General features: G+C 47.3%; 1 protein-coding gene across 1 annotated transcript in view; it reads left to right on the forward strand.

Annotated features, from left to right (window-relative positions):
- LOC137299459 (dedicator of cytokinesis protein 7-like) overlaps positions 1 to 26,956 on the forward strand; it is a 174,570-nt gene that overhangs the window by 96,101 nt on the left and 51,513 nt on the right. The window contains 11 exon segments of the mRNA XM_067968199.1: positions 3,034 to 3,129; positions 6,907 to 6,993; positions 8,560 to 8,761; positions 12,659 to 12,796; positions 14,146 to 14,312; positions 16,193 to 16,288; positions 18,148 to 18,279; positions 19,963 to 20,076; positions 21,895 to 22,041; positions 23,333 to 23,457; positions 24,190 to 24,353. Of these exon segments, the coding sequence (XP_067824300.1) occupies positions 3,034 to 3,129; positions 6,907 to 6,993; positions 8,560 to 8,761; positions 12,659 to 12,796; positions 14,146 to 14,312; positions 16,193 to 16,288; positions 18,148 to 18,279; positions 19,963 to 20,076; positions 21,895 to 22,041; positions 23,333 to 23,457; positions 24,190 to 24,353 (1,468 nt within the window).

Here is a 26,956-nt window from a genome sequence, read left to right on the forward strand (position 1 = left end):
TTTCTAGCCCAGGAAGGTGCTAGGCCCCATGCTTGGCCTGTGCTGTTAGCTGACCCCAGCTGTGGTGGCAAGATAAGTACTACAATTGGTCTCAGCCTCTCCTTTGGTCCTGTCAGAGCACTGTAAGTGGAGCAGGTCTGAAGATGGGCAGAATTTGGTTTGATTCCGTTACAAGCTCATTGCTCACTATTGGAATCCTGCATGGCATAGTGAAGGGTACGTCGTACAGAGACCACTTGTCTGGTATTTTTAGAGGTGGCACGTGAACATTGCGTGACCTGTCTAACATAATCGGGGAACAAGCACAGAAGGGTGAAGGACCCTTAAGCTACTAAACATTCTTGTAAAATATACCCATGTCGTTCTCAATACAAACCAAAAAGGGACTTCAGCTGTGGCTTAGTCTCGCCTCTGAATGAGAAGGTTGTGGATTCAAGCCCCACTCCAGAGACTTGAGCACAAAATCTAGACTGTTGGAGGTGCGGTCTTTCAGATGAGACGTTAAACCGTGCCCTTTCAGGTGGGCGTAAAAGATCCCATGGCACTATTTTGAAGCAGAGTAGGGGAGTTCTCCTCGGTGTTTTGGCGAATATTTATCCCTCAAACAACATCACCAATACAGATTATCTGGTCATAATCTCATTGCTGTTTGTGGGATCCTGTATCATTTCTAGAAAACAAAGCAGAGACGATCTTGACGGCCGGGCCTCATTTGAACTATGGGAACGGTCCCCGGCCATCAGTTGAGGCGGTGGGTGGGTGGTCTCCGGCTGCGTTCGGAGGGACGGGGGGAGCCTGGGGTAAGGGAGGCCCAAGGCTTCCTTGTGAGACCCGTGATTTACCTCCTGACAGGTCTGGCCTATTGGAGAAGCCGTCACTGCTCCCCCGCTTCGGCCTCCAACTAAAATTGCGGATCGGGTCCCAGTGACATCATCGGAACCGTTCTGCATATTTAAAGAATCCGCTCGCCTACTGAAAAGAGCAGATTAACATTGGGACGCGGCGGGAAGGCAGTGGGATCAGAGGCAGTAAGTCGCTGACCTCACTTTAATTGCATCCCCACCCCCCCCACCCCAGCTTGGTTTCCGCCAGGCGGGGGCGAGTTAAAATTGGGGTCGCTGTCTTCTTTGCTAAATAATATAAGCTAGTTCAGGATTTGAAGGGTTCATTGATCTGCAGTAACCCGGTGTGTGCCGCTGTCTGGCTGCAGGGTCGGCACAATCTAGAAAAGACGAATGCAGCTGCTGCCGGGCATTCGTGGAATGTTGGTCCCCAGTCAACACTGCATGACGGCAAAAACAGAAACATATTGTACGCTAAATGGAGAGGCTGAGACTGGCAGCGTCTCTCCTTTATATTGTTAATCTATAGTACAGAGCTGCTCCCAAACACACACCCGTTCTGCATTTCAACCAATGGTAGGGAGAGCTGACCGGAGGCCACAGAAACAGCTACAGCCAGCTCGAGTGTTCCTGACTCACCGCAGGTCCTCCCCACATTGATGCAGCTTTAGGAGCTCCAGCTAATGCTGGGCACTCTCCCCCTAGTGCATGTCACTCTCCACCCAGTGCAGGGTAATCGCTGCCTAGTCCTGGTCACTCTCCACCCAGTGCTGGGCACCCTCCACCCAGTGCTGGGCACCCTCCACCCAGTAAGGACACTCTCTCCACCCAGTGCAGGGAAATCACTGCCCCTTGCTGGGCACTCTCCACTCGGTAAGGACGCTCTCCACCCAGAGCTGGGCATTCTCCACTTGGTAAGAACACTCTCCACCCAGAGCTGGGCACTCTCCACTCGTTAAGAACGCTCTCCACCCAGAGCTGGGCACTCTCCACTCAGTATAGACACTCTCCACCCAATGCTGGGCACTCTTCGCCCAGTGCTTCCAGGACGCCCAATGAAAACAATTTTGAAAACCTGGTACATGAGCAGTTAATTAAAAACAACATTTTATACCATTAGGTCAGGGAGGAAATGGAGGTTCCTGAATTCACTTGGATTGTTATTCTGGGGGCACAGACTGGTGAGGCAGCTGCTCCTAGACACTCCTTCCTCATTCTGCATTTTGTGCTTGTTGTGGCTCGTGCTTTTATTGAGGAGTTGGTTACGCTGTGAACAGAGCGTGTAATATGACATGGAGAGCACAACAGACTGTACTATATAAATCTTGGAAATAAATAGAGATATCAGTGTTACATGTAACAGGATCACGGCCCCTTCCTGTTAGGATTAAAACTGGGCAGCAGTCACATTTTCTTCTAAATTTAAAATCATTTGCAAAACAACACTTCTTTCAAGCTGTGAAGACCCCACTTGTCTCCCTCGTCTATTCCATGAGTACTGCTGGCCTGACTTTTAATTGCACTCCATCCTAATCAGTCTCCATGGTCATTTACAGCTCCATTTGTAAAGTACGGTTCCTGATTGGAATCTTTCTCCTTAAAATTGAAAACAGAATTCTGGAAGATAATTAGAGTTAGGAATTCAGCCTGGAGAAGCAACAAACAAAAGATAAAATAATTAAATAAAATTGGGCCGAATTAACTCAGCGTGTTCACAAACCCTGACGTTGCTTAATTATTTTTTCCCACATTTTTGCCATCACATTTTTTCATTGTATTTTTTAATTTTCAGGAGATTGCGTTCCCTGCGCCAGATCCCTGCCACTTTCAGGAGTCAGTTTGCCAGCCAACACCAACAGTTAACTGGGAAAGAAAAGACTTAATAAGCTCACGGGGGTAGGGGAGTGAGTGTCAAAGTGGGACCATGTTGTGATGTGGGTGGGTGTATGTTTTTGTTGCCAGAGCTGGCACATCGGCAAGCAGGGGTCCAGGACTCGGCTTGGGTGCATGGGTGGAAGTGCTGGGCCAGATTGGAGGGTGTCGATTTGAACGAGTAACTCAACAACAAGGACTTTACATTCTGTATTATATTCTCTCACTTGCAATAGGGTAATAAATGGCATAGAAATGTTTCATATGTTCCTGGGTCATAACGGGGAGCATTAATTGTCCGTCTTTTTAATAACAATAGTGGTTGTCGATTTTGGACAACGGACACCTGCGCTGTGGATCCTTCGAGCTCCCTGTTTGTTTGGACAAACTTCCCTTCCTTTATTCAGTAACCTCGGTAAGTACAAAGCTCCTGAATATCTATCTATACTAATGTAACAACAGGTCATCTGTTGCGTGTCTGTGTTCGGCCCACTTCAACTGTCACACTTCAGGTGTCACACTTACAAATCTCTATGTCATACTTTAAAAAAATATATACAGAGAGACAGCCAGTCATTTGGAATCTACACAGAAACTCCCTCAGCAACTGAAAATATGTCAAGGACAGTTAAAAAACACACACACGCCCTGAGTGTTAGCCTGCAGCCGAAGAGCAATTAAAATGATTGACCTCAACCAGTGTTTACCTAACAGCAATTAAACTTTATGCCCTAGAGGAATACAGCTTCACCTAAGCAGCAGAATAATAGACTGCGCTACATGGAATCATAGAATCATGCTTCTGTCCTTATAAATCATCCAATTTAGCAGGAGCATTGTCATGGGAGATCCACTATACCTATATGTTATATTAAAAGTCTTGTGACTGCACCCACTTCATGCTGTCATGCTTATTTCCCCTGTCACAATTTAGCCACGCCTAATTAATGCCTGCTTATAATTAAAAGTCAGTCGAATTATTCATACTTGCCATCAACTTACTTTTCAGTCCTCCAAACACTAGGTGGCTCTGCTACCCTTTCAATCTCCATTTCCCAGCTTCCTTCAGCAATCTCTTCCCTGCTTTCAAAAAGTGAATGGAATGATTTTATAGTTTACTGCATTTCATCTAATTGTATGTTTGGCAGTGTAAATCTGTATTATTTGATTTGTTTTCTATGGGTTTCTGTTCAATGTAAGATCTTCCCCTGCTCTCTCACGGCCTGCTTTGCCTTGCTTTATTTTTCAAATGTTCCCCACTCCACTGAAACCAGTGCCATCACTGGAGCCTCTGCCTCAGTTTATTTTTATAATCCTTTCCCACTCCTTTGCTGTGTCAGGGCTCTGGGGCCATGCACAGGCTTATTATGTTCTGTTTGGCACAATGTCCCAGCTCTGCACTACTGCTAATACCTGGGCTTCAGGCCCCACCATACTGCTTGGGCCCACTGTCGACTTCCGCTTAAGGTCCTGAAATTTAAGACATTATTTAAACTTAAAATTCAAGCCCCGCTCCCAAATATAAGTCTTACTTATAGGCTTGGCTCATAAAACCCCTCAACCTTCCTTATGCTGCTCCCCCAGCTCCACTTACTCTTCGCCCCCTCGACTTTTTGCTGCCCCACGATGGTTAGTTTGAGCCTCAGACTGTGGGCTACACGTTCCACACTCAGGCCTCAAGCTGCCCGCCCGTCCCCAGTATCCTCCAGCAGACCATTGTAGTATCCACGTTCGGACCTTGAGCTTACCACCTCTGGCCACCGACCAACATCCCAACCTGGACTTGTGCCTCCCATCCCTGATGTTGTGACACCACCCCCCAAGATAAGTGTGAGGAAACAGGCTAGGAACCTGGGGATGAAGAAGGAGAGGTTGGGAGACTAGGGGTGAGAGCAGCTACGGGGACACATGTTAGGGGGAATGGAAGGTTAGGGGTACATATGCTCCATTGAAGCGTTTAATGCATTGAAACTTTCCTAAAGCGGCCACTGCTGCTAGCTCAGTGCTGGGTACTCACGGACTTCCCCCATCGCCACCTACAGTATATCTAAGCTCATTTCCTGTTATTCCAAAGCAACCGCTGCTCCCTTTACCTGATTTCCAGGTAGCTTAGTACATTTTCCACTTTAAAAGTAGCCACTGCTTCCTCTCCCAGGAGTGGACCCACCTCCCACCCGCCCAGCTCGTAAACATGTTTTTCAAAGTTCAGAAGGGGTCACTGGACCTATGGTGCCCTGTCACTGTGTCTCTTTCTTCGAATTGAAAGCAACCATGATTGCTATGCCCCTGTGACCTTTCTTTAAGTTTTAAAAGTTGCCCTGTAATTACTTGTCTCCATCTAGCCCCATCATTACGCTCACTGGCCACTGCTCCTGGTGTCTTGATCCAATGACCAATTGCCACCGTGGACACCCACAACCAATCAATCATGCCACAGAACGTCTCCCCGCTTCGCCGCCCAGATCTAATGACCAATTGCCCACCCAGGACCAATCACTCTTGACCTCGCCCCCCACACCTGGACTGATATTTCATTTCCCCATCTCAAAAGTGATTCTAATTTTGAAGTTATCGATTGCCACTGCTGACACTTTATTCCCTCTCACTGAGCAGCTTCCAGCAGAGGAAACCTCCCCACTTCACACCTGTCACAGGTCAAGTATCATCAGTCACCTCTGCTCCAACCCCCCCCACCCCCCCAGTGGCATTCCTCACACCATCCCAGCAGCGCAGGGAATGTGAGGAATTCACAACTGAAGACTTGGCCAATCACGACGTCCTATGAAACTGGAAATTTACCAAACAATGGCAAAAATAAACTCATTCATTAGGTGCTGCTGATACTCTGACCTTGCTCCTTCACAGTGTTGGGTGTGTTATGGTGGGGAGCCTGCAGCTGCTGTTTATTTCTCCGCAGCTCCACAGTGTGTGCACGAGTACAGACCCTGCCTAATGCAATTTATCGAAAGCTAATCTACACACCGGTATTTTGACTAACATTCAGGGTACGGCCTTGCGATGGCAGGGGGTTCATGAACCCACGATCGAATGATTCAGCAAATATCTTTCAATTAATAGCAACTCCTCTTAAGCATGATTGGATTTATTGATTTATATTTACTTATTAATCTTCTGCTCTATGCAATGGTTATTGTTTTGGAGCAGGGTGTGAAGATGGCCTCCTGAGGTGAAAGGTCAAGGGCCGCATCGTTTGGTTGGATATTTCACTCTATATTTACCTTTGATGTCAGCCACCACTGAGAACTCATAGTTAAGATTCGTAAAAGAAAAACTCTTTTTTAGACAAGTCTTTTATTTATTTTGTTCCTTTGTTTTAGAGCTGTGTCATCGCACAGACTCTCTCTAGACTGTAGGTCTGTAGGTACCCCACTGATGGTATCTTGGTCCCTCTGGGCTTGACAATTGGAGCAGTTTATTTTTTCAGTTTTGTATTTTTAAGAATGTTTTCCCATACTTCCTGTCAAGAAAGCTCTCCACTTGGTACTGATTTGGGCCACTTGGGGATGGAAGATTGTAAACCTGTCAGGTTTGATGCGGTCCAGCAATGTCTCGAATTTAAAATTCTCATCTTTGTGTTAAAATCTTTCTATTGCCTCGCCCCTCCCTATTTCTGAAACCTCCTCCAGCCCTACAGCCCTCCGAGATTTCTGCGCTCCTCCAATTCGGACCTTTTGTGCATCCCCGATTTCCTTCACCTCACCATTATCGGCCGTGCATTCAGCCGCCTAGGCCCAAAACTCTGGAATTCCCTTCCTAAACCTTTCTGCATATCTAACTCTCTCTCTTCCTTCAAGACACTCTTTAAACCCACCTCTTTGACCAAGCTTTTGGTCGCCTGTCCTAATCTCTCCTTATGTGGCTCGGTGTCAGATTTTGTCTGAAAACGCTCCTGTGAAGTGAGTTGGTATGTTTTACTATGTTAAAGGCGCTATATAAATGCAAGTTGCTGTTGTTAGTCAGTGTCATGCCATGCCACGCAGTGCCATTCTGTACCAGGTTGCTCAGTGTTTGACAGTGCTATTCTGAACAGTGCTATGCAGTGCTGGAGTAGCATCTCTTGGCCAGGGGTCATGTTCAGTGTTTGGAGAAGGGCTGTTTGAGTGAATTTCAGGTATGATCTCCATAACTTCTTGAATGTTTGAGTTCCTAATAACTGTCTTCTTTATTTCAGACCTCGTTGCCTGGACTGAAGTGGTTGGATAATCGGAAAGCAGTCTTTAAGTTGGAGCTGCGACCCGTTTCCTCAGTGCACACACAGGTTAATGATTTCAGACTCATAACTGTCAGGAACTCACGGGGCTCAGAGTGATCTCATTGTACCCTGATCTCTCGAGTGATCTCATCGTACCCTGATCTCTCGTAGTGATCTCATTGTACCCTGATCTCTCGGAGTGATCTCATTGTACCCTGATCTCTCGGAGTGATCTCATTGTACCCTGATCTCTCGAGTGATCTCATTGTACCCTGATCTCTCGGAGTGATCTCATCGTACCCTGATCTCTCGGAGTGACCTCATCGTACCCTGATCTCTCAGAGTGATCTCATTGTACCCTGATCTCTCGGAGTGACCTCATTGTACCCTGATCTCTCGGAGTGACCTCATTGTACCCTGATTTCTCGGAGTGATCTCATTGTACCCTGATCTCTCGGAGTGACCTCATCGTACCCTGATCTCTCGGAGTGACCTCATCGTACCCTGATCTCTCGGAGTGACCTCATCATACCCTGATCTCTCGGAGTGATCTCATTGTACCCTGATCTCTCGGAGTGATCTCATTGTACCCTGATCTCTCGAGTGATCTCATCGTACCCTGATCTCTCGGAGTGACCTCATCGTACCCTGATCTCTCGGAGTGACCTCATCGTACCCTGATCTCTCGGAGTGACCTCATCATACCCTGATCTCTCGAGTGATCTCATCGTACCCTGATCTCTCGGAGTGATCTCATCGTACCCTGATCTCTCGGAGTGACCTCATCGTACCCTGATCTCTCAGAGTGATCTCATTGTACCCTGATCTCTCGGAGTGACCTCATTGTACCCTGATCTCTCGGAGTGACCTCATTGTACCCTGATCTCTCGGAGTGACCTCATCGTACTCTGATCTCTTGGAGTGACCTCATCTTACTCTGATCTCTTGGAGTGATCTCATCATACCCTGATCTCTCGGAGTGATCTCATCATACCCTGATCTCTCGGAGTGATCTCATCGTAAAAGGCTTGGCTCAATGATTCTACTAAATTTGACCCTCATGTAGGGGAATCTTAATGAGAGGACCCTGGATGAGTCTACGTGTAATATATATGTTTAGTGCGAGAGGTTGCAGCCCCTGTTCAATTATTTAAGGGGGCTGCTCCTCAATTTCAACTTAAGTCTGATGCTCCTGATATTTGGTCACCTGGCGCAGAGGGGGTGGGCAAGTCGGAAGACCTTCTTATGGGTCTGCTTCTGGGCCTAGCCAAGGTGGCCATCTATAGGTGCAGGATGGACGAGGCCCATGGGGGGTGGGGGGGGATCGCTCTTACTGCCTGCCTCTCCTCCTCTCTTCCGCGGTCTTGTCCACACCCGGGTGGCCCTGTAGAAGGAGCATGAGGTGTTGGCTGGTAAGCTTGAGGCCTTCTGCGACACCGCAAGGACTGGAGTGTTTTGTGGACACCAAGAATAATATTATAATTTAGTCTTATGAGTTTCCCTTTGTTTTGTTCAAAGTTATTAAATAAAAAAAGATCTGAGAGGATAAAGTCTGCTCACTGGCTTGCTCTGTGTCTGGACTCTCCTGATCTCTTGGTTGCCAGTTACATTGTGCTCTGTTTACTGCTACAGGACAGGAACCTGGAGCGATTCTTCTCACTGTGTGAAGCCGTGGGTGAACACTATTCTTTAGCCCATCAGACTGAGGCACTGAGTCAGGCTGTTTCCATTCTCAAGTTGGTTCGGTTGGAGGAGCTGGTCCGGTTCCTGCACGTAGTGTTAGACAAACTGCTGCCGCTGTTGGTCCTGAACTCCATGATGGCAGCAGATAGAGGTACAGTAACCAGGACACCGTGAACCGTGATATATACTCATTAAATTAACTCCCTCAGTTAAACACCATTCTATATAGTTTTCCTCTGCTTTACAGCACAGTGACTTTACTCAATGGGATGTTCAACTGAATTGTTAGAAAATTCAGTCAAACAATTTAAGTAAAAGTTGCCTTCAAACCCTGGCTTCTCCCATTCAGAAAACCCCATTTCAGGATACTTTTATCTTCCGCTTTTTGTCTGCTAATTTCTGTTCTCCGCCATCCTGTTCTCCCACCCTTCTCCCTTTCCCACTCTATTTTTCCTCCCTCCATTGTCCTGTGTTCCCACCCTTCTCCTTCTCCCTCTCCTTCCCATCCCTTTCCTGTTCCCCTGCGCTCCTTTTCCTCCCTCCCTCACCCCATTCCTCTCCCACCATCACTTCTCTCCCTCCCTCCTCTCCCCCTTTCCTAAGAGCATTGACTCATGCTGGGGTGCTAGAGCAACCAAACCTTCTCACTCTCACCGGATGTTTAATGTGTCACATGAGCGGCAGGTACCTGTTAATAAATAAAGTTAACGAGGACCGCCACATTCGGGTGGTGGGTGATCCATTGATTATCAGATGTTTTCCAGTTAATACCAATATTAACCAATATAGCACATGACAAGTGTAGATGTGCAATACTCCATACATACAATGCAGAGCAAAGGGCCGTCTTTCGGTAACTGCAACACAAGTGGGAATCTGTTTTTTTTGGAAGGAGGGAGCAGATGATGGATACGTAACAAGAATGAATAAGAATGTTAAAATGATGTGCAGTGTTGGTGATTACCTCGTGCCACAATGAAGAGTCTAAAACCCTTGGCCTGGATGGGTATGGGGTCTGACGTTAACTCAGAGCAAGAGTTCATAATGAGGCTGAGCTAGAGCTTGTGTGGTGTAAGTGCTCAGAGCCCCCTCAAGGAATGTCTGTCAGCTCTGTCTTTGCATTTCATTGTCCCAGTTCGATGCGACTTCAGAAATGTCAAAGCAGAAACAGAAAATACATCAGAACACAAGAAAAATTAGGAACAAGAAAAGACCACTCAGCTCATCGGAGCCCGTCCCTCTAGTACATGAACTCTCCCATTGGAGCTCATCCTGATACAGCAAAGGCTATGGGCTCCGACCACATCCTGGCTGTAGTGCTGAAGACTTGTGCTCCAGAACTAGCCGCGCCTCTAGCCAAGCTGTTCCAGTACAGCTACAACACTGGCATCTACCCGACAATGTGGAAAATTGCCCAAGTATGTCCTGTCCACAAAAAGCAGGACAAATCAAATCTGGCCAATTACTGCCCCATCATTCTACTCTCAAACATCAGCAAAGTGATGGAAGGTGTAGTCGACAGTGCTATCAAGCGGCACTTACTCACCAATAATCTGCTCACCGATGCTCAGTTCAGGTTCGGCCAGGACCACTCGGCTCCAGACCTCATTACAGCCTTGGTCCAAACATGGACAAAAGAGCTGAATTCCAGAGGTGAGGTGAGAGTGACTGCTCTTGACATCAAGGCAGCATTTGACCGAGCGTGGCACCAAGGAGCCCTAGTAAAATTGAAGTCAATGGGAATCAGGGGGAAAACTCTCCAGTGGCTGGGGTCATACCTAGCACAAAAGAAGATGGTAGAGGTTGTTGGAGGCCAATCATCTCAGCCCCAAGATATTGCTGCAGGAGTTCCTCAGGGCAGTGTCCTAGGCCCAACCGTCTTCAGCTGCTTCATCAATGACCTTCCCTCCATCATAAGGTCAGAAATGGGGATGCTTGCTAATGATTGCACAGTGTTTAGTTCCATTCGCAACCCCTCAGATAATGAAGCAGTCCGTGACTGCATGCAGCAAGACTTGGACAACATCCAGGCTGATAAGTGGCAAGTAACATTCGCGCCAGACAAGTGCCAGGCAATGACCATCTCCAATAAGGGAGAGTCTAACCACCTCCCCATGACATTCAAAGGCATTACCATCGCCAAATTCCCCACCATCAACATCCTGGGGGTTACCATTGACCAGAAACTAAACTGGACCAGCCACATAAATATTGTGGCTACAAGAGCAGGTCAGAGGCTGGGTGTTCTGCGGCGAGTGACTCACCTCCTGACTCCCCAAAGCCTTTCCACCATCTACAAGGCACAAGTCAGGAATGTGATGGAATACTCTCCACTTGCCAGGATGAGTGCAGCTCCAACAACACTCAAGAAGCTTGACACCATCCAGGAGAAAGCAGTCTGCTTGATTGGCACCCCATCCACCACCGACGCACTGTGGCTGCAGTGTGTACCATTCACAGGATGCACTGCAGCAACTCGCCAAGGCTTCTTTGCCAGCACCTCCCAAACCCGCGACTTCTACCACCTAGAAGGACAAGGGCAGCAGGCACATGGGAACAACACCAGCTGCACGTTCCCCTCCAAGTCACACACCATCCCGACTTGGAAATATATCGCCGTTCCTTTGTCGTCACTTGGTCAAAATCCTGGAACTCCCTACCTAACAGCACTGTGGGAGAACCTTTACCACATGGACTGCAGCGGTTCAAGAAGTTGGCTCACCACCACCTTCTCAAGGGAAATTAGGAATGGGCAATAAATGTTGGCCTCGCCAGCGATGCCCACATCCCATGAACGAATAAAAAAAATCCCTCTAGTACATTAACTCTCCCATCATGGCATCTAATTTTATCTGGAATAACCTTTATGTATTTGTTTCCAGCACACTGAATGGTAAATTAATCCAAACATTTTTCAATTTTTGAGTAAAGGGGCTCATCCTAATAGCTTTTAAAAAATTTACTTTTCTTTAGTTAAGATTTCCATCCTCTGATTCTACTTTCATATGAACGTAAGACAATGGTGGACAGGAAAAGAACAGCTGGTCCATCAAGCTTGTCCCATACTATGATAGTACAATTTCTGCACACCATGTCCCCACCAGCCGGCCACTCCTGGGAGAGACAGCAAAACAGAGGAAAAGCTCAGGCCAATTTAGGGAAAAAATGCTGTGGGAAATTCCTCTCTGCCTGCCCCCCCCCCCAACCCTCACCCCGAAGACAATCAAACAAATTCCAGGAGAGTGCAGTGACTGGGAGACACACCTCCCAATACCCCACTTACCTTTTCTATTCTGTGATGTCAGTGTTAGTTGGGAACCTGTCCAGCTTCCTTTTGCATTTTTGCAGCAAACCTGCACTCACTGCAAAAACTGGTAATTTGTTCCAAAGGTTGCTGACTCTCTATGAAAATTAATGTCCTGGGTTTCCCTTACCTATCCCATTTAATATTTTATATAGCTCGATGAGGTCCCCATTTAACCTCTCTAGACTGCACAGCTTAAAATTCTCTAATCTTTCCTCATTGCTCATCCCCTTTAAGATGAATTTCAGTATGTTATGTAATATGAGAAATAAATTTAAATTGGTGAAAAGTATATTTAAAATTTATATTTGAAAACATTTGGGTTGGGTGTTGGAGTTGCGTGAGGTGGGCTCTGTGCTGGGTGAGGTGGGCTCTGTGCTGGGTGAGGTGGGCTCTGTGCTGGGTGAGGTGGGTTCTGTGCTGGGTGAGGTGGGCTCTGTGCTGGGTGAGGTGGGTTCTGTGCTGGGTGAGGTGGGTTCTGTGCTGGGTGAGGTGGGCTCTGTGCTGGGTGAGGTGGGCTCTGTGCTGGGTGAGGTGGGCTCTGTGCTGGGTGAGGTGGGTTCTGTGCTGGGTGAGGTGGGTTCTGTGCTGGGTGAGGTGGATGCCAGGGTTGGGTGAGTTGGGCACTGTGGTTGGTTGAGTTGGGCACTGAGCTAGGTGTAACTGACGCTTTAACACTACAGCAATAATCTAACTGTCGCTAACTGTCCACATTGCTGTTATTTTTGTATCTTTTACTCACAGCTTGTGTCAGCAAGGAAATCTTTGAAGTGCTGATTGTAATTGTGGATCGGCTGCATAACAGTGAGGAGATGAAGAAAGACTCATTGGGACGAAGCTATTCTCTGGCTTCATATGTTCACTACGTGTTCAGTGTGCCAGGTACCAGTGCAGCCATCAGCAAACTCTTCCAGTAAATGATCAGTGGGCAGGGCTCCTTTAAATTTAATTAAATATTTTTAATGGCAGAGTTTTTTTTTTCAAAAATATACTTTATTCATAAAATTTGCAAAGGTACATACTGTACAATCCAAATATCACAATTCGAACAGTACAATACAGATCATACAATCTGCAAGTTACATACAGTACAATCCAAGTATCACCATTCAAACAATACAATTACAGATCATACACGTTAAATACAGCCCACGACACTCTCGGGTGCCTCATTGCCCTTACAATCAGTACAGATTACATTTACATTATGTTACATTCATTATTGTCATTACACTTTTTTAAAAATTTCAAAATATACTTTATTTCATAAAATTTAAAGATACCACAATTAATGGCAGGGTTGAATTAAAGTGAATCAGGCTCGCTAAATGATCAGTGTTCACCTGCTTCAAGCAATGGTACTGGAGCAAGCGGCTAAAAACACTTGCTTGGGTCACTCAGGTTATTTAATATCTTCAAAATGTTTAACAATTAAAACTTGAAGCATTTTTACATAAAACTCATTAAATCCTCTTGGCCATCTGAGCGTGTCCTATCGGAGGGAACATATCCTATTGGAGAGAATGGGTCCTGCTAGAACCAAAACACAGAACGGTTTTCCTAATAATATCGTAACAAAGTATTCATTCTTCACTGGAAGTCAGCCTAGGCCTGGCCAAATCCAAATTCATCCATTTCTTTGATCAGTACTTCCTGACTTCCTTCATCTTCTCTCCTATTACTGTTAGGCGATACCTTCATGGGAACATAGGAACAGGAGTAGGCCATTCGGCCCTTTGAGCCTGTTCAGCCATTCACTTAGATCATGGCTGATGTTAACTCCATCTACCCGCCTTGGTCCAGTAGCCTTTAATAACCTTGCCTAATAAAAATCTATCAGTCTCAGTTTTTGAAATTTTCTATTGACCCCCAGCCTCAACAGCTTTTTTGGGGAGAGGGTTCCAGATTTTCACTACCCTTTGTGTGAAAAGGTGCTTCCTGACGAATTAAAATGACCATCCCTTTAGATGGTTCCATGCTGGTGCGGTTCAGACCAATGGAGGTAGGTATGGTGATTTGCTTTTGGTCACTTTAACCTGAATCTGGAAAGATGGTCAAGGAATCGGGATGTGAATCTGAATTCTGAAATGGTGAAATCTAACTCTCGCAGGGAGTGACAAGATGACGGCGTTGAAACTGATGCCACTTATTTACTTGCTGTCATATCTCGCTGACTACAGCCTCAATTCCAGTCCGTGTTAGTGTAATATGTTCATTTAATTTATTTTCAGTTCTCCATGAGACCAGAGCCACAGGTTCTGAGAAATACACCACCCTCAAGCCACAAGCTACTGCTGCGTTACGCAAGATGCGCCTGCTCAGCACTAGTGACCCTGAGATCCAACCATCAAAACCCACAGTGCCAGCAGAGGGAAGTGGCAGTCCAATGCAGTCAAAGGTCAGGCCAACAGTTATATGTTTATCAGATGGATTTTAAAAGTATCAAACAAAACATTAAACACAGCTTTTACTTTTAAGTTACATTTTTATTCCTTGTTCAAATTTAGATGAATTAAGGCCTCTGGCCTTTGAGTAGCCTCAGACACTCAAATCACATAGAGACACAACAACAACAACAACAACAACAACCTGCATTTAATGTAGTAAAACGTCCCAAGGCGCTTCACAGGAGTGATTATCAAGCAAAACTTGACACCGAGTCACATACGGAGATATTAGGACAGGTGACCAAAAGCTTGGTCGAAGAGATAGATTTTAAGGAGCGACTTGAAGGAGGAGAGAGTGGTAGAGAGGCGGAGAGGTTTAGGGAGGGAATTCCAGAGCTTAGGGCCCAGGCAGCTAAGGCACAGCCACCAATGGTGGAGCAAAGGAAATTGGGGATACGCAAGAGGCCAGACTGTAAGAATGTATAAGATCAGAAAAGACCATTGCGATCCATCTGCTGGTCCCAAAGTTCAGTAAATCCCATATCATATTCTGGCTGCGATATCCTGCGTCTGTGTTTGCCAGCCCTTGAGTTCCTGCCCATTTCCTTTATTAGACAGAAAATTATGGGTTGGTGAGTGTTGAAGTAGAAAACCCTTCAATCACTTCTTTTTCGAAAAAGCCATCAGCTGTCTCTTGAATTTACTAACACTGTCCACCTCCACTGACTCCCTGTTCTGCTACAAGGACAGCAGGTTCTGAGGTGGCTAGCTGATAATTTGCAGCAGGAGGCTTGAGGGACTGATGTGGGCCTTCCTTGTCCTCAGTTGTGGGCCATTTCCTCTTATAGACGAAGGTAGATGTGTGCCATCACGTGGAATTGAACCTCGATTTCAGAAGGTGTTCCTAGTATGGTTGAGAACAGGAGCTAGCAATGAAATACCAGTTATTTGAGTTTTCCATTGCTTCCTTCCATGGTCAGCTATAAGTAAAGGAACACTTTCAGGAGAAGGAAGAGGGTTTGAAGTGTATTGTGGTACCTCCCGTATGTAGCTGGTAAGTTGCTGATGGTGCTCGACAGTGAGGGCAATGCGGCTGCAAATGAGAAACATTCTTAATTCAGTACCATGTTGCAAGGTATGACTGACTTCCGTTACATTGGTTGCCCTGGAGAGGTCAGTGAACTTCTACCTCCACTGACTAGCTGTGCAGGGTTTCTGGAGGGGGCATTTCATCACCAAGGCCACCTCCTCCACTGGCCACCTTCTGTTGGGGCCCAAAAACTGGATCCTTCTTTGCCAGATTATAGACAGTAACACCTCAACAAGAGAGTCTTTTAATTCATGTGCTCGGTTCCCCGAAAGAGTGGCAGCCTCTGACGTGACATTAAGCCGCATTGTTACAGATGTAAAATGGCTGCCTCGGTCCAATCGGTGAGTGTGAAGGTGCTCAAATAACACTCCAACCAGTGAGAGTGAAGGGATGGAGCTCTGTAACCATGGGAGTGAAGGGGCTCAGAGAGCATTGCACCTTGCGGCCAGCTCACTGCAGCATTAGAGAAGGCCTTTCACTGAGTTCCTGCCCCTTGGTTGCAGGTGGTTCATAGCCTGGGACTGAGCTCCCTCCTCCATCTCACAGGCAGAAACTATCTGAGAATGACGGGTTCAGCCTCTCCAGCAGCGACTCTGCATCTTCCGCCAGATGTGACTGTGTCGCACGGAAGAGTTGCGAACCACCCCCAACAGAGGATGGAGCGGTCAGGAGGCTCTGGGTACAGTCAGATTGAGAATGACGTTAGCAGAAAATTAGAGTCTGCCTGCATGCTGTTTCCCTCTTTCCCCAACCAGTGATTTAATTCTTCTTTCATTTTTGCAATGATTGATTTTCCCACAGCTATTCCACGAGGAGTTGGCCTATCACATTGTATTCACCAGTGGACAAATGAGAGATCAAGTGTACAGCCATCTGTGGTTCTTCTTTGAGCTCTTGGTGAGTCGGCCTTATTAACACGGACACCGCTGACCCCACAGGAGAATTTCACTTTTGTATGATGCTCGTCTAAAATGCTTTAACTTACTTGAGAAGTTTAATTTGCAACTGTTTCTGTCTATGTGTATCTGGGTGAAAGAAATGATTTCAAGGCATGGACTTATGCACTCATAGAATCATACAGCACAGAAGGAGACTATTCGGCCCATCGTGCCTGTGTCAGCTCTTTGAAAGAGCTACCAATTACTCTCACTCCCCTGCTCTTTCCCCATAGCCTTGCAGATTTTCCCATTTTAAGTATATATCGAATTCCCTTTTGAAATTACTATTGAATCTGCTTCCACCACCCTTTCAGGAAGTGCATTCCAGATCTTTACAACTCGCTGAGGGAAAAAATTTCTCCCCATCTCCCCCCTGGCTTTTTTGCCAATTACCTTAGATCTATGTCTTCTGGTTACCGACCCTTCTGCCAGTGGAAACATTTTCTCTCTATCTACCCTATCAAAGCCCCTCATAATTTTGAACACCTCTATTAAATCTCCCTTTAACCTTCTTTGCTCTTAGAATTTTAATAAACCCAGGGCCATTTCATGGATATTGGTGGCTTTTCATGGGTATCGTGATGTTTCAGGGTATCCATAGAGCATTTTACAGGTGGCAATGGAGATGTTCATGGATATCAGTGATGTTTAATAGTTATCGTGGTTCACAGGTACTGGCATCGAAGACACTTCACGGGTATCAGTGGCATTTCACGGGTATCCGTTGTGTTACATAGGTACCAGTGACACTTCACAGGTGTTAATGGTTGTGTTTCCTGAGTATTGACACTGATTCTCAGGTACCGGTGACATTTCACTGATATCCATGGTGATGTTTCATTGGTATTGGTGCTGTTTTCTGGGTATTGGTGGCACTTCTATAGCCGGTAAATTTTCTACCCAATGTCTAAGTGATTTGTTTTCCCTGGCACTAATGGCCACCTTCGAGTAAATAAATTCCCCACCCCACAGGAAGTAAAGCTGATAGTGACGCCTGATAGTGATGGATGGAGTTCAATGTAGGGAAGTGTAATGACATCCACTTTGGATCTGAAAAAGACAAATTTTCTGAATGGTGAGAGACTAGAAGCTGTGGAGGAACAAAGAGATTTAGGGGTCCATGTACACAAATCAGTAAAAGTTAGTCCACAGGTACAAAAAATAATCAAAAAGGCTAATGTAATGTTTTTTTATCTGAAGGAGGCTGGAATACAAAGAGGAGGATGTTATGTTTCAGTTATACAGAGCTTTGGTGAGACCCCATCTGGAATACTGTGTTCAGTTTTGGGCACTGCTCCTTAGGAAAGATATATTGGCCTTGGAGGGAATACAGCACAGATTCACCAAAATGTTACCAGGACTTTGAGGACAAGTTGCATAAACTTGGCTTGCATTTCCTTGGGTTTAGAAGGCTAAGTAATGATCAAATTGGGTGTTTAAAATGATAAAAGGATTTGATAGGGTAGATGCAGAGGAACTATCACAGATGACCATTTGTGAGTTGCAGTTTATTAATATCTGGCAGTGCAGAGGCCATCTCCAGTGAGAAGCAGCATTATTCTGCCCAGTCGTACGGATGTGTGACAGATGTTTACTTCTGGAACTACATAGCAGGTCTGTCAGCATCTGGAAAGAAAAGAGAATAATGTTTCAGGTAAAGACCTTTAATCATAGAGTGGCCACACAAATCATTACCCTGCCTTTTCTTTCAGATGCTAAAGGCCCCTGCTGTGTATTTTGATCTTTTTCTGTTTGTATTTCAAATTAACAGCATTGCCAATGGTAACTTAGCTTCTTTTCTTTTCTATTTTCTTTCAGATTAAAAGTATGAGCCAGTATGTAACTGACACGGGCCGCTGGAATTCTCCTCCCAACCTGCGGTTCCCAGAATATTTCTCGGGCATCATCTACACGATGGTCAACATTGGTACAGAGTTTGTGAAACATCAGGTGGGTGGGTGCTGCTACACTGAGCTCAGGCTGACGGGGCCCAGCTCTCCGATACCCTGCAGCTCAAGATTGTACACACACTGGTGCACAGTGTGATTTGTTTGGGTTTGGTCGCAATTGTGAGAGGGAGCAGCTGGCCACCTTGAACAGACCAGCAACACTATTCCCGACCAGAATGGAGATGATTGGGTAATTCCCCCTTTAATCACGCCTGGAGATCGCACTGCTATAAGTGACGGGAATTGATTTATCGCACATAATTTGTATTGTGTAACTATCCTCCACACTGCATTTTGCTGGAGAAATCACCCTGCTTTTATCGGGAGAAGTTGCTCTACTTTCAGTTATGAGTTCTGATTGCTGTATTTTGTAGAAATAGACTCTGTGGACTGTTTGCTGTAGTGCACTGTTTAAATAGACTCTGTAGACTGTTTGCTGTAGTGCACTATGTAAATAGACTCTGTAGACTGTTTGCTTTAGTGCACTATTTAATTAGATTCTGTAGACTGTATGCTGTAGTGCACTGTTTAAATAGACTCTGTTTGCTGAGTAAATAGACTTTGTTTGAGTCCTGCTGTAAGTCCTGCCCCACCTCCAACTCATTGGCTGACACAGTGGTGTCAATAGACACTCTGGCTACTGTTTGCTCCCAGGAATTCAGGAAGTGACTTGACACTATTTCATAATCTAATACATTTCCTACCCTGGGTTCCCCACTCCCCTTGATTTTTATTGGTCTATTTATGGGAGTATTGCCACTGTTTGAATGCATCTCATTGCTAGTAACATACACGGAGAATGATGAACCTACCAGCAGTATTAAATATATCTATACTTATTAAAACAGGAGATGTGATGCCTCGGAGGGACCGGTAACAATGGGTGAGGGGGCACGTTCTGCACTTCCCTCACTTACCACGGGCAGTGATTCCACCAGCAGAGGTGGGCATCCTACTCTTGAACAAAGAGTTTTATATAAAGTATTGAGTCATCCTGTAAGGAGGGGGAAAGGATTAAATGTGGCAGAGCTGGCTGTTGTCAGCATATTGCACATTGTTCACTTTTAGTGAGTTGACCAGTTTGAAAGGCTGACACACTGCATGCTGATGTAAAATATCCATTTTACAAAGATTTAGGGGGCGATTTTAACCTAACCCACCCATCGGCAAACTGGCGATCGATTGGGTTAACGGAGAGTAATATTGGGCGGGGTGTAAAATTGGCATTATGCCCGATCCTTTGGGCTTCCCGCCTGGCGATGTAAGTTAAAATTACCCCCTTAATTTCTGTTTTTTGCTGCTTTACCTGTGTCAGGGATGCTGTAAGATCGTGTGAGAGGTGAGAGGGGATTGTGCTCACCAGTGGCTCCCCTCCAGCTGCGCCTTTGCTCAGGCAGCGGTTTGTGTTTAGCGGATGCTGTGTTTGTGGTTTATTTATTCGATTTTGCAGTTATAAGCTCCACAGGAAAATTCTTTATAATACAGATTTCTAGGCTAGAGGAGGATAGTGTTCGGTACGATATGATTAATGTCACAGTCGGGTGTGCGAAGGACCGGGTTGATAGTTGGATTGCTGGGGGCAAGAGGTGATTTTATCAATGTAAGATTGTCCTGTCTATGGAGAATAACAGCACATTGAGCATATTTGTTTTAAGGTAACTGAGGTGACTTTTTATTTCTCCAGGATGCTGATATCACAGAAATGACAAACCTGAGCCTGGGGTTCTTCCTGAATGACCTGCTGTTTCTCATGGACCGAGGCTTCGTTCTTCGTCTGATTGGTCATCACCACAAAGAGGTAACTGTGCTGAGCAGGTGGTTCGGGTTAGGTCGTCCTCTTAATACGTCAGCTGGTGATCAAAATTATCTCAAGGACCCACGGAACAACTGGAACGAATGGCTCAGTGTGAGCTGACCCAGGGTTGTCACATGGTCACTAAGGAGGGGTGACTGAGAGTAAATTAGTGAGTGTGCAATGGGTGGGAGGGTGTGACTGAGTGTAAATTAGTGAGTATGCAATGGGTGGGAGGGTGTGACCGAGTGTAAATTAGTGAGTGTGCGATGGGTGGGAGGGTGTGACTGAGTGTAAATTAGTGAGTGTGCAATGGGTGGGAGGGTGTGACCGAGTGTAAATTAGTGAGTGTGCAATGGGTGGGAGGGTGTGACTGAGTGTAAATTAGTGAGTGTGCAATGGGTGGGAGGGTGTGACTGAGTGTAAATTAGTGAGTGTGCAATGGGTGGGAGGGTGTGACCGAGTGTAAATTAGTGAGTGTGCAATGGGTGGGAGGGTGTGACTGAGTGTAAATTAGTGAGTGTGCAATGGGTGGGAGGGTGTGACCGAGTGTAAATTAGTGAGTGTGTGATGGGTGGGAGGGTGTGACCGAGTGTAAATTAGTGAGTGTGAGATGGGTGGGAGGGTGTGACCGAGTGTAAATTAGTGAGTGTGTGATGGGTGGGAGGGTGTGACCGAGTGTAAATTAGTGAGTGTGCAATGGGTGGGAGGGTGTGACCGAGTGTAAATTAGTGAGTGTGTGATGGGTGGGAGGGTGTGACCGAGTGTAAATTAGTGAGTGTGCAATGGGTGGGAGGGTGTGACCGAGTGTAAATTAGTGAGTGTGAGATGGGTGGGGAAGCTGCGTTGCTGAGGTTTGATGCTATTACATTCTGCTTCCAGTTATAAGTAATTAACCAATATCCTTGCACCCAATACATGTGCAGTCAGGCCTCAAGCCAACATGCAGGCCTGAGAGTCTGTCTGGCCTCTTCTGCACACACACCGATCAAACCAGCCAACACAATGATGCATGTAATTAGAGTTCCCACTATTTGAAAGTAGTTTAGGTTAATACCACTTATCTTTAATACTGATTCCCAAGTCTGCATGAGTTCAAATCGGGATCAAACACTCAAACTTGGGAATGTGGCCTTCAATTATGGGATTGGAGTTAAAGGTAAATCACCTGAACTATAACTGGGCGCCTGGAAAGGAAGCCAGCTGAGAATCCCGCTTCCTTGGATGGAGGACCTTGACTCAGGAATGATGGAGTCCAGACCCCCAGGTCCCGCCTCGCTCATTTGCAGAGAATGAGCCCACCGCTGCCTGTGGTGGGGCCAGTGCTGCTGTGATACGGAGCCTGTTGGCTCAGGAGCTGATGGTTGGACCCCACCGTGTGTGCGCGGTTTGGGGGGGTGTTTGTGTCTGCGTCCCTGCTTCTCCAGCTGTGCCCTCCATGTTGAATGGAGGATCCTTAAGCACAACGGAATTGTGTAACAAAATTAAAAAGTCCTAGCCTGGTGATATTTTGTGTCAGGAATGCGATCAGAATCAGCAACCATTTCAGTTTTATTTGCCTCGGGAACCATTCCCTCACTTCCCCCATCCGGCCACGACAACCTCTTAAAACCCTTGTACATTGATTGTCATCAGCACAAGGTTGTTAAGGTTTTTCCTTCAATAAAGGTGGGTGGGGAGGGAATAGCCTGGGGTGAGGTGGTCTCGGGGTCAGATTACGCCCCGAGGTCACGTAACCACACCACACCCTCGCTCCCGCCGACCCAGAATTCCACATGAGTTGCTTCCACGTGTCACGTTCGCACGGAGCGCCTTTGTTCTTAGCTTTCAGAAAATGCCGTCGCCCAACCTCACCTGCAGGACCGACGCATCGACTTCCTGAGGGTCGTCTGTAGCCACGAGCACTTTGTGACCCTGAACCTCCCGCTCATCTCAAGCTTTGTGACGCAAGAAGGCAACAAACTCTCTCAGGTAAAGCAACAACCTGAAATCCCTGCTGCTCCCCTCCCCGACCCCAGTATAAACCTGCACCGTCCCCTCCTCAACCCCAGTGAGCACCTAAACTGTCCCCTCCTCAACCCCAGTGTAAACCTGCACCACCCCCTTCCCAATCCCAGTGTAAACCTGCACCACCCCCTTCCCAATCCCAGTGTAAACCTGCACCACCCCCTCCCCAACCCCAGTGTAAACATGCACCCTCCCCTCCCCGACCCCAGTGTAAACCTGCACCGTCTCCTTCCCAACCCCAGTGTAAACCTGCACCACCCCCTCCCCAACCCCAGTGTAAACCTGCACCCTCCCCTCCCCATTCCCAGTGTAAACCTGCACCACCCCCTCCCCAACCCCAGTGTAAACATGCACCCTCCCCTCCCCGACCCCAGTGTAAACCTGCACCGTCCCCTCCCCAACCCCAGTGTAAACCTGCACCCTCCCCTCCCCAACCCCAGTGTAAACCTGCACCACCCCCTCCCCAACCCCAGTGTAAACCTGCACCACCCCCTCCCCAACCCCAGTGTAAACCTGCACCCTCCCCTCCCCAACCCCAGTGTAAACCTGCACCTTCCCCCCAACCCCAGTGTAAACCTGCACCGTCCCCTCCCCAACCCCAGTGTAAACCTGCACCCTCCCCTCCCCAACCCCAGTGTAAACCTGCACCGTCCCCTCCCCAATCCCAGCGTAAACCTGCACCGTCCCCTCCCCAATCCCAGTGTAAACCTGCACCGTCCCCTCCCCAATCCCAGTGTAAACCTGCACCGTCCCCTCCCCAACCCCAGTGTAAACCTGCACCGTCCCCTCCCCGACCCCAGCGTAAACCTGCACCGTCCCCTCCCCAATCCCAGTGTAAACCTGCACCGTCCCCTCCCCAATCCCAGTGTAAACCTGCACCGTCCCCTCCCCGACCCCAGCGTAAACCTGCACCGTCCCCTCCCCAATCCCAGTGTAAACCTGCACCGTCCCCTCCCCGACCCCAGCGTAAACCTGCACCACCCCCTTCCAAATGCAAATCACCAGAGGCTGCGGTGGTGAGCCCCACTGTATGGATAATGTCGTTCTGAAATCAGGTACAAAAAGCACTGCCGCCTGCTTCGTGGGGTTTGAACGTCTCGCCTGAGCCTTGCCTCGCCTGAGCCTTGCCTCACCTCATCCAAACTTCCCGTCTCACAATCACACTCAGAGCAAACCTCCCACCAGAAAGATGCTCTTTCTGCCAGATTTACAGAATGTGCTTTCAGCTGAAATGAGAAGGACTCCTGTTTTGCAGGATGCCACTGTTCACGAGGCTGCCGCGGGAATGTTCAAACTCTCCAGGAAATTCCGTCAACAGCACTACCTGGTCGGGCTGCTCCTGGAGGAAATGGCTGACGTATTGAAAGCTGACTCGGGCAGGTGAGCGAAACACACGGGCGGGAGCGCAAATACCCAGGGGCTGAACCATTATAAGGAAACACCTGTTCCGCTTTCAGGATTTTACCGTTTCTCTTCTCCCCGCCCCCCCCCACCCCGCCACTGACCTTTGGTCCACCCTCTCCTCCTGCTCCGTTGTGGAGTTGGTAGGTGTTAAGTTGAGTAACACACACGCACTAGCCTAGTAACACACATGCTCACGCACCAACACACTAACACACACATTTGCACACACACTGACTTACTAATACACGCACATGCCTGCACACCAACCTAGTAAGACTCACACACATGCACGCACACACCAACCCACTAATACAAACACATACACACTCACACACCAACCTAGTAACACACAAACTCACACACCGACATACTAACATGCACTCACCCATATATGCTAAAACACTGACCTAGTAAGACACACATACACAGATTTGTTAACAAACACATACGTGTTCACACACTTATCTAGTAAAATATATGTACACACACATCCAGAACTAATATCATACACATATGTGCTCACATGTAAACCCAATAACACACGCGCGCGCGCACACATACACGCACACACACACACACACACACACACACTCAAACACAGAACTAGTAACACACGCGCACGCTGGCTATTTCCTTCAGTCGTGCCACTGCGCTCTTTTACAGTGGACCTTCATGTTCGGCTGTGTTTAAATGTTGGTGTTTCAGCAGATTGATCAGAAGAGATGCAGTGAGCTTGCTTCACGGCCTCCTGGCTTCACATGATTGGGACCCGAGGTTCTCGAACCCTGAGGTGAAGGTGAAAGTGGCAGCGTTGTACCTGCCGCTGCTGGACATCGTCCTGAGTGGCCTCCCCCAACTGCAGAACCTGTCAGGTAAATGAAGTGAGCGGACCAGGGGGAAAAAAACGAGTCCATGAGGAGAGCGACTGGTGAACAACATAAACAGGATGCATCCTCTTTCATAAGAGGTCGAAGGTCAGCCGTGATCTTATTGAGTGGCGGAGCAGGCTCGAGGGGCCACATGGCCTACTCCTGCTCCTATTTCTTATGGTCTTATAAGAAAAGATTACTGGTGCAGTAACTGTGCATTCTGTATGGCCTGTTTCCTCCTCTAGGCCTGTGTGCCCTCTCTCTCCCTTAGAGGCCAGGCTACCTGTAGGCCGCAGCCAGTGTAGTTTTACGAGCAGTCGCTCAAGAGACGGGCGTGAGCGGCAGCAGCAGCCTTGGCCCGGTGAGGACGCTCCTGAGCATGGCTGAGATCAGGGAGAGTCTGTGTGTGGAGTGAGGAGGTGAACTCCAGGCCTGAGGGATTAACAGTGAATGAGCTGCGTGATCCTCTGACGTGAAAACAGGAGAGTTTTACTGAATCGTCAATCCTCTCTCTCAGATCTGGTGCTGCAGCAAAGAATCCTAGTCCCATATCTTACAAACCGTAGCAAATTATTAAAGGAACAGATTATTAAAAATTAATAAACAATTATGAAAGATATTTCTTCCTATCTTGACTCTTTTTTTCTCCCCTTGTCCAGTTTCTTCGGACCTACATCCCCGACTCTTCCAACGTCCCCCGCCACTTTAACAGTTTCAAGATTCCCGGCCCTAACCGTCTCCTTTTCACCATGGACGTCCAGTCCCTTTACCACGACTGCCTGCGGGCCCTCCGCTTCTTCCTTGAATGGAGGCCCAACCAATCCCCATCCACCACCACTCTCTTCCTATTGGCTGAACTTGTTCTTACCTTGAACAACTTCTCCATTGATTCTACTCACTTCCTCCATATAAAAGGTGTTGCTATGGGAACCCGTATGGGTCCCAGTTATGCCTGCCTTTTTGTGGGATAAGTGGAACATTCCTTGTTCCAGTCCAACTTAGGTCCTTTCCTTCACCTCTTTTTCCGGTTCATTGTTGACTGTATCAGTGCTGTTTCCTGCTCTCGCCCCGAACTGGAAAATTTCATCAACTTTGCTTCCAATTTCCACCCTTTCCCTCGCCTTCATATGGTCCATCTCCGACTCTTCCCTTCCCTTCCTCGACTTTTCCATCTCCATTTCTGGGGATAGGCTGTCAACCAATATCTATTACAAGTCCACTGACTCCCACAGCTACCTTGATTACACTTCCTCTCACCCTGCTTCCTGTAAGGACTCTATTCCCTTCTCCCAGTTTCTCCCTCTTGGTCTCATCTGTTCTGATGATGCCATCTTCCACACCAGTGCTTCCAATACATCTTCCATTTTCCTCAACCGAGGATTCCCCTCCACTGTAGTTGAAAAGACCCTTGACTGTGTCTGTCCTATTTCCCGTACTTCTGCCTTCACCCTTCCCCTCCCTCCCAGAACCATGACAGGGTCCCCCTTGTCCTCACCTTCCACCCCGCCAGCCTCCACATTCAATGGATCATCCTCCACCATTTCCGCCACCTCCAGTGTGATGCCACCACCAAACACATCTTCCCCTCCCCTTTCAGCATTCCAAAGGGACAGCTCCCTCCACCACACCCTGGTCCACTCTTCCATCATCCCCGACACCCGCTCCCCTTCCCACGGCACTTTCCTGTGCAAGCGCAGGAGATGCAACACCTGCTCTTTAACCTCCTCCCTTCCCACCGTCCAGGGCCCCAAACACTCCTTCCAAATTAAATAGTAATTTACTTGTACTTCTTTCAGTTTAGTATTCTGTATTCACTGCTCCGATGTGGTCTCCTCTACGTTGGGAAGACCAAACGCAGATTGGGTGATTGCTTTGCTGAATACCTCCGTTCAGTCTGCAAGCGTGACCCTGAGCACCTGGTTGCTTGCCATTTTAATTCTCCGTCCCACTCCCAGTCTGACCTCTTTGTCCTCTTTCGTTTAGGCACTGTACAACCTTCCGGACTCAACATTGATTTCAATAACTTCAGATCATAACCACTGCTCCCATTTTTTCGGACAGCGGGTGCTGGTAATGGATCTGCTGTTGCCATTTACAGCTCCTCTAGACCCATCTTTTGTTTCTTTACTTGTCCCATTACCACCCTCCTTGCTTTGCACCATCATCACTTTTGTCATTTAATCACTCCTGCCCTCCACCCTATCACAGACCTTCCCTTTTGTTCTCACCTTTATTCCCCTAGAGTCCAAAAATCTATCTATCTCAGCCTTTAAATTATTCAAGAGCTCAGCATCCACAGCCCTCTGGGGTAGAGAATTCCAAAGATTCACAACCCTCTGAGTGAAGAAATTCCTCCTCATCTCAGTCCTAAATGGCCGACCCCTTATCCTGAGACTATGCCCTCTAGTTCTAGACTCTCCAGCCAGGGGAAACAGTCTCTCAGCATTCACCCTATCAAGCCCCCTCAGAATCTTATATGTTTCAATGAGATCACCTCTCATTCTTCTAAACTCCAGAGAGTATAGGCCCATTTTACTCAACCCTCTCATCCCAGAAACGCACAAACACGAGGGAGAAAGGAAAAAAGGTTATGCTAATTGGGTAGG

The sequence above is a fragment of the Heptranchias perlo genome, chromosome 29 (assembly GCF_035084215.1).
Source record: "Heptranchias perlo isolate sHepPer1 chromosome 29, sHepPer1.hap1, whole genome shotgun sequence".
Lineage (NCBI taxonomy): Eukaryota > Metazoa > Chordata > Chondrichthyes > Hexanchiformes > Hexanchidae > Heptranchias > Heptranchias perlo.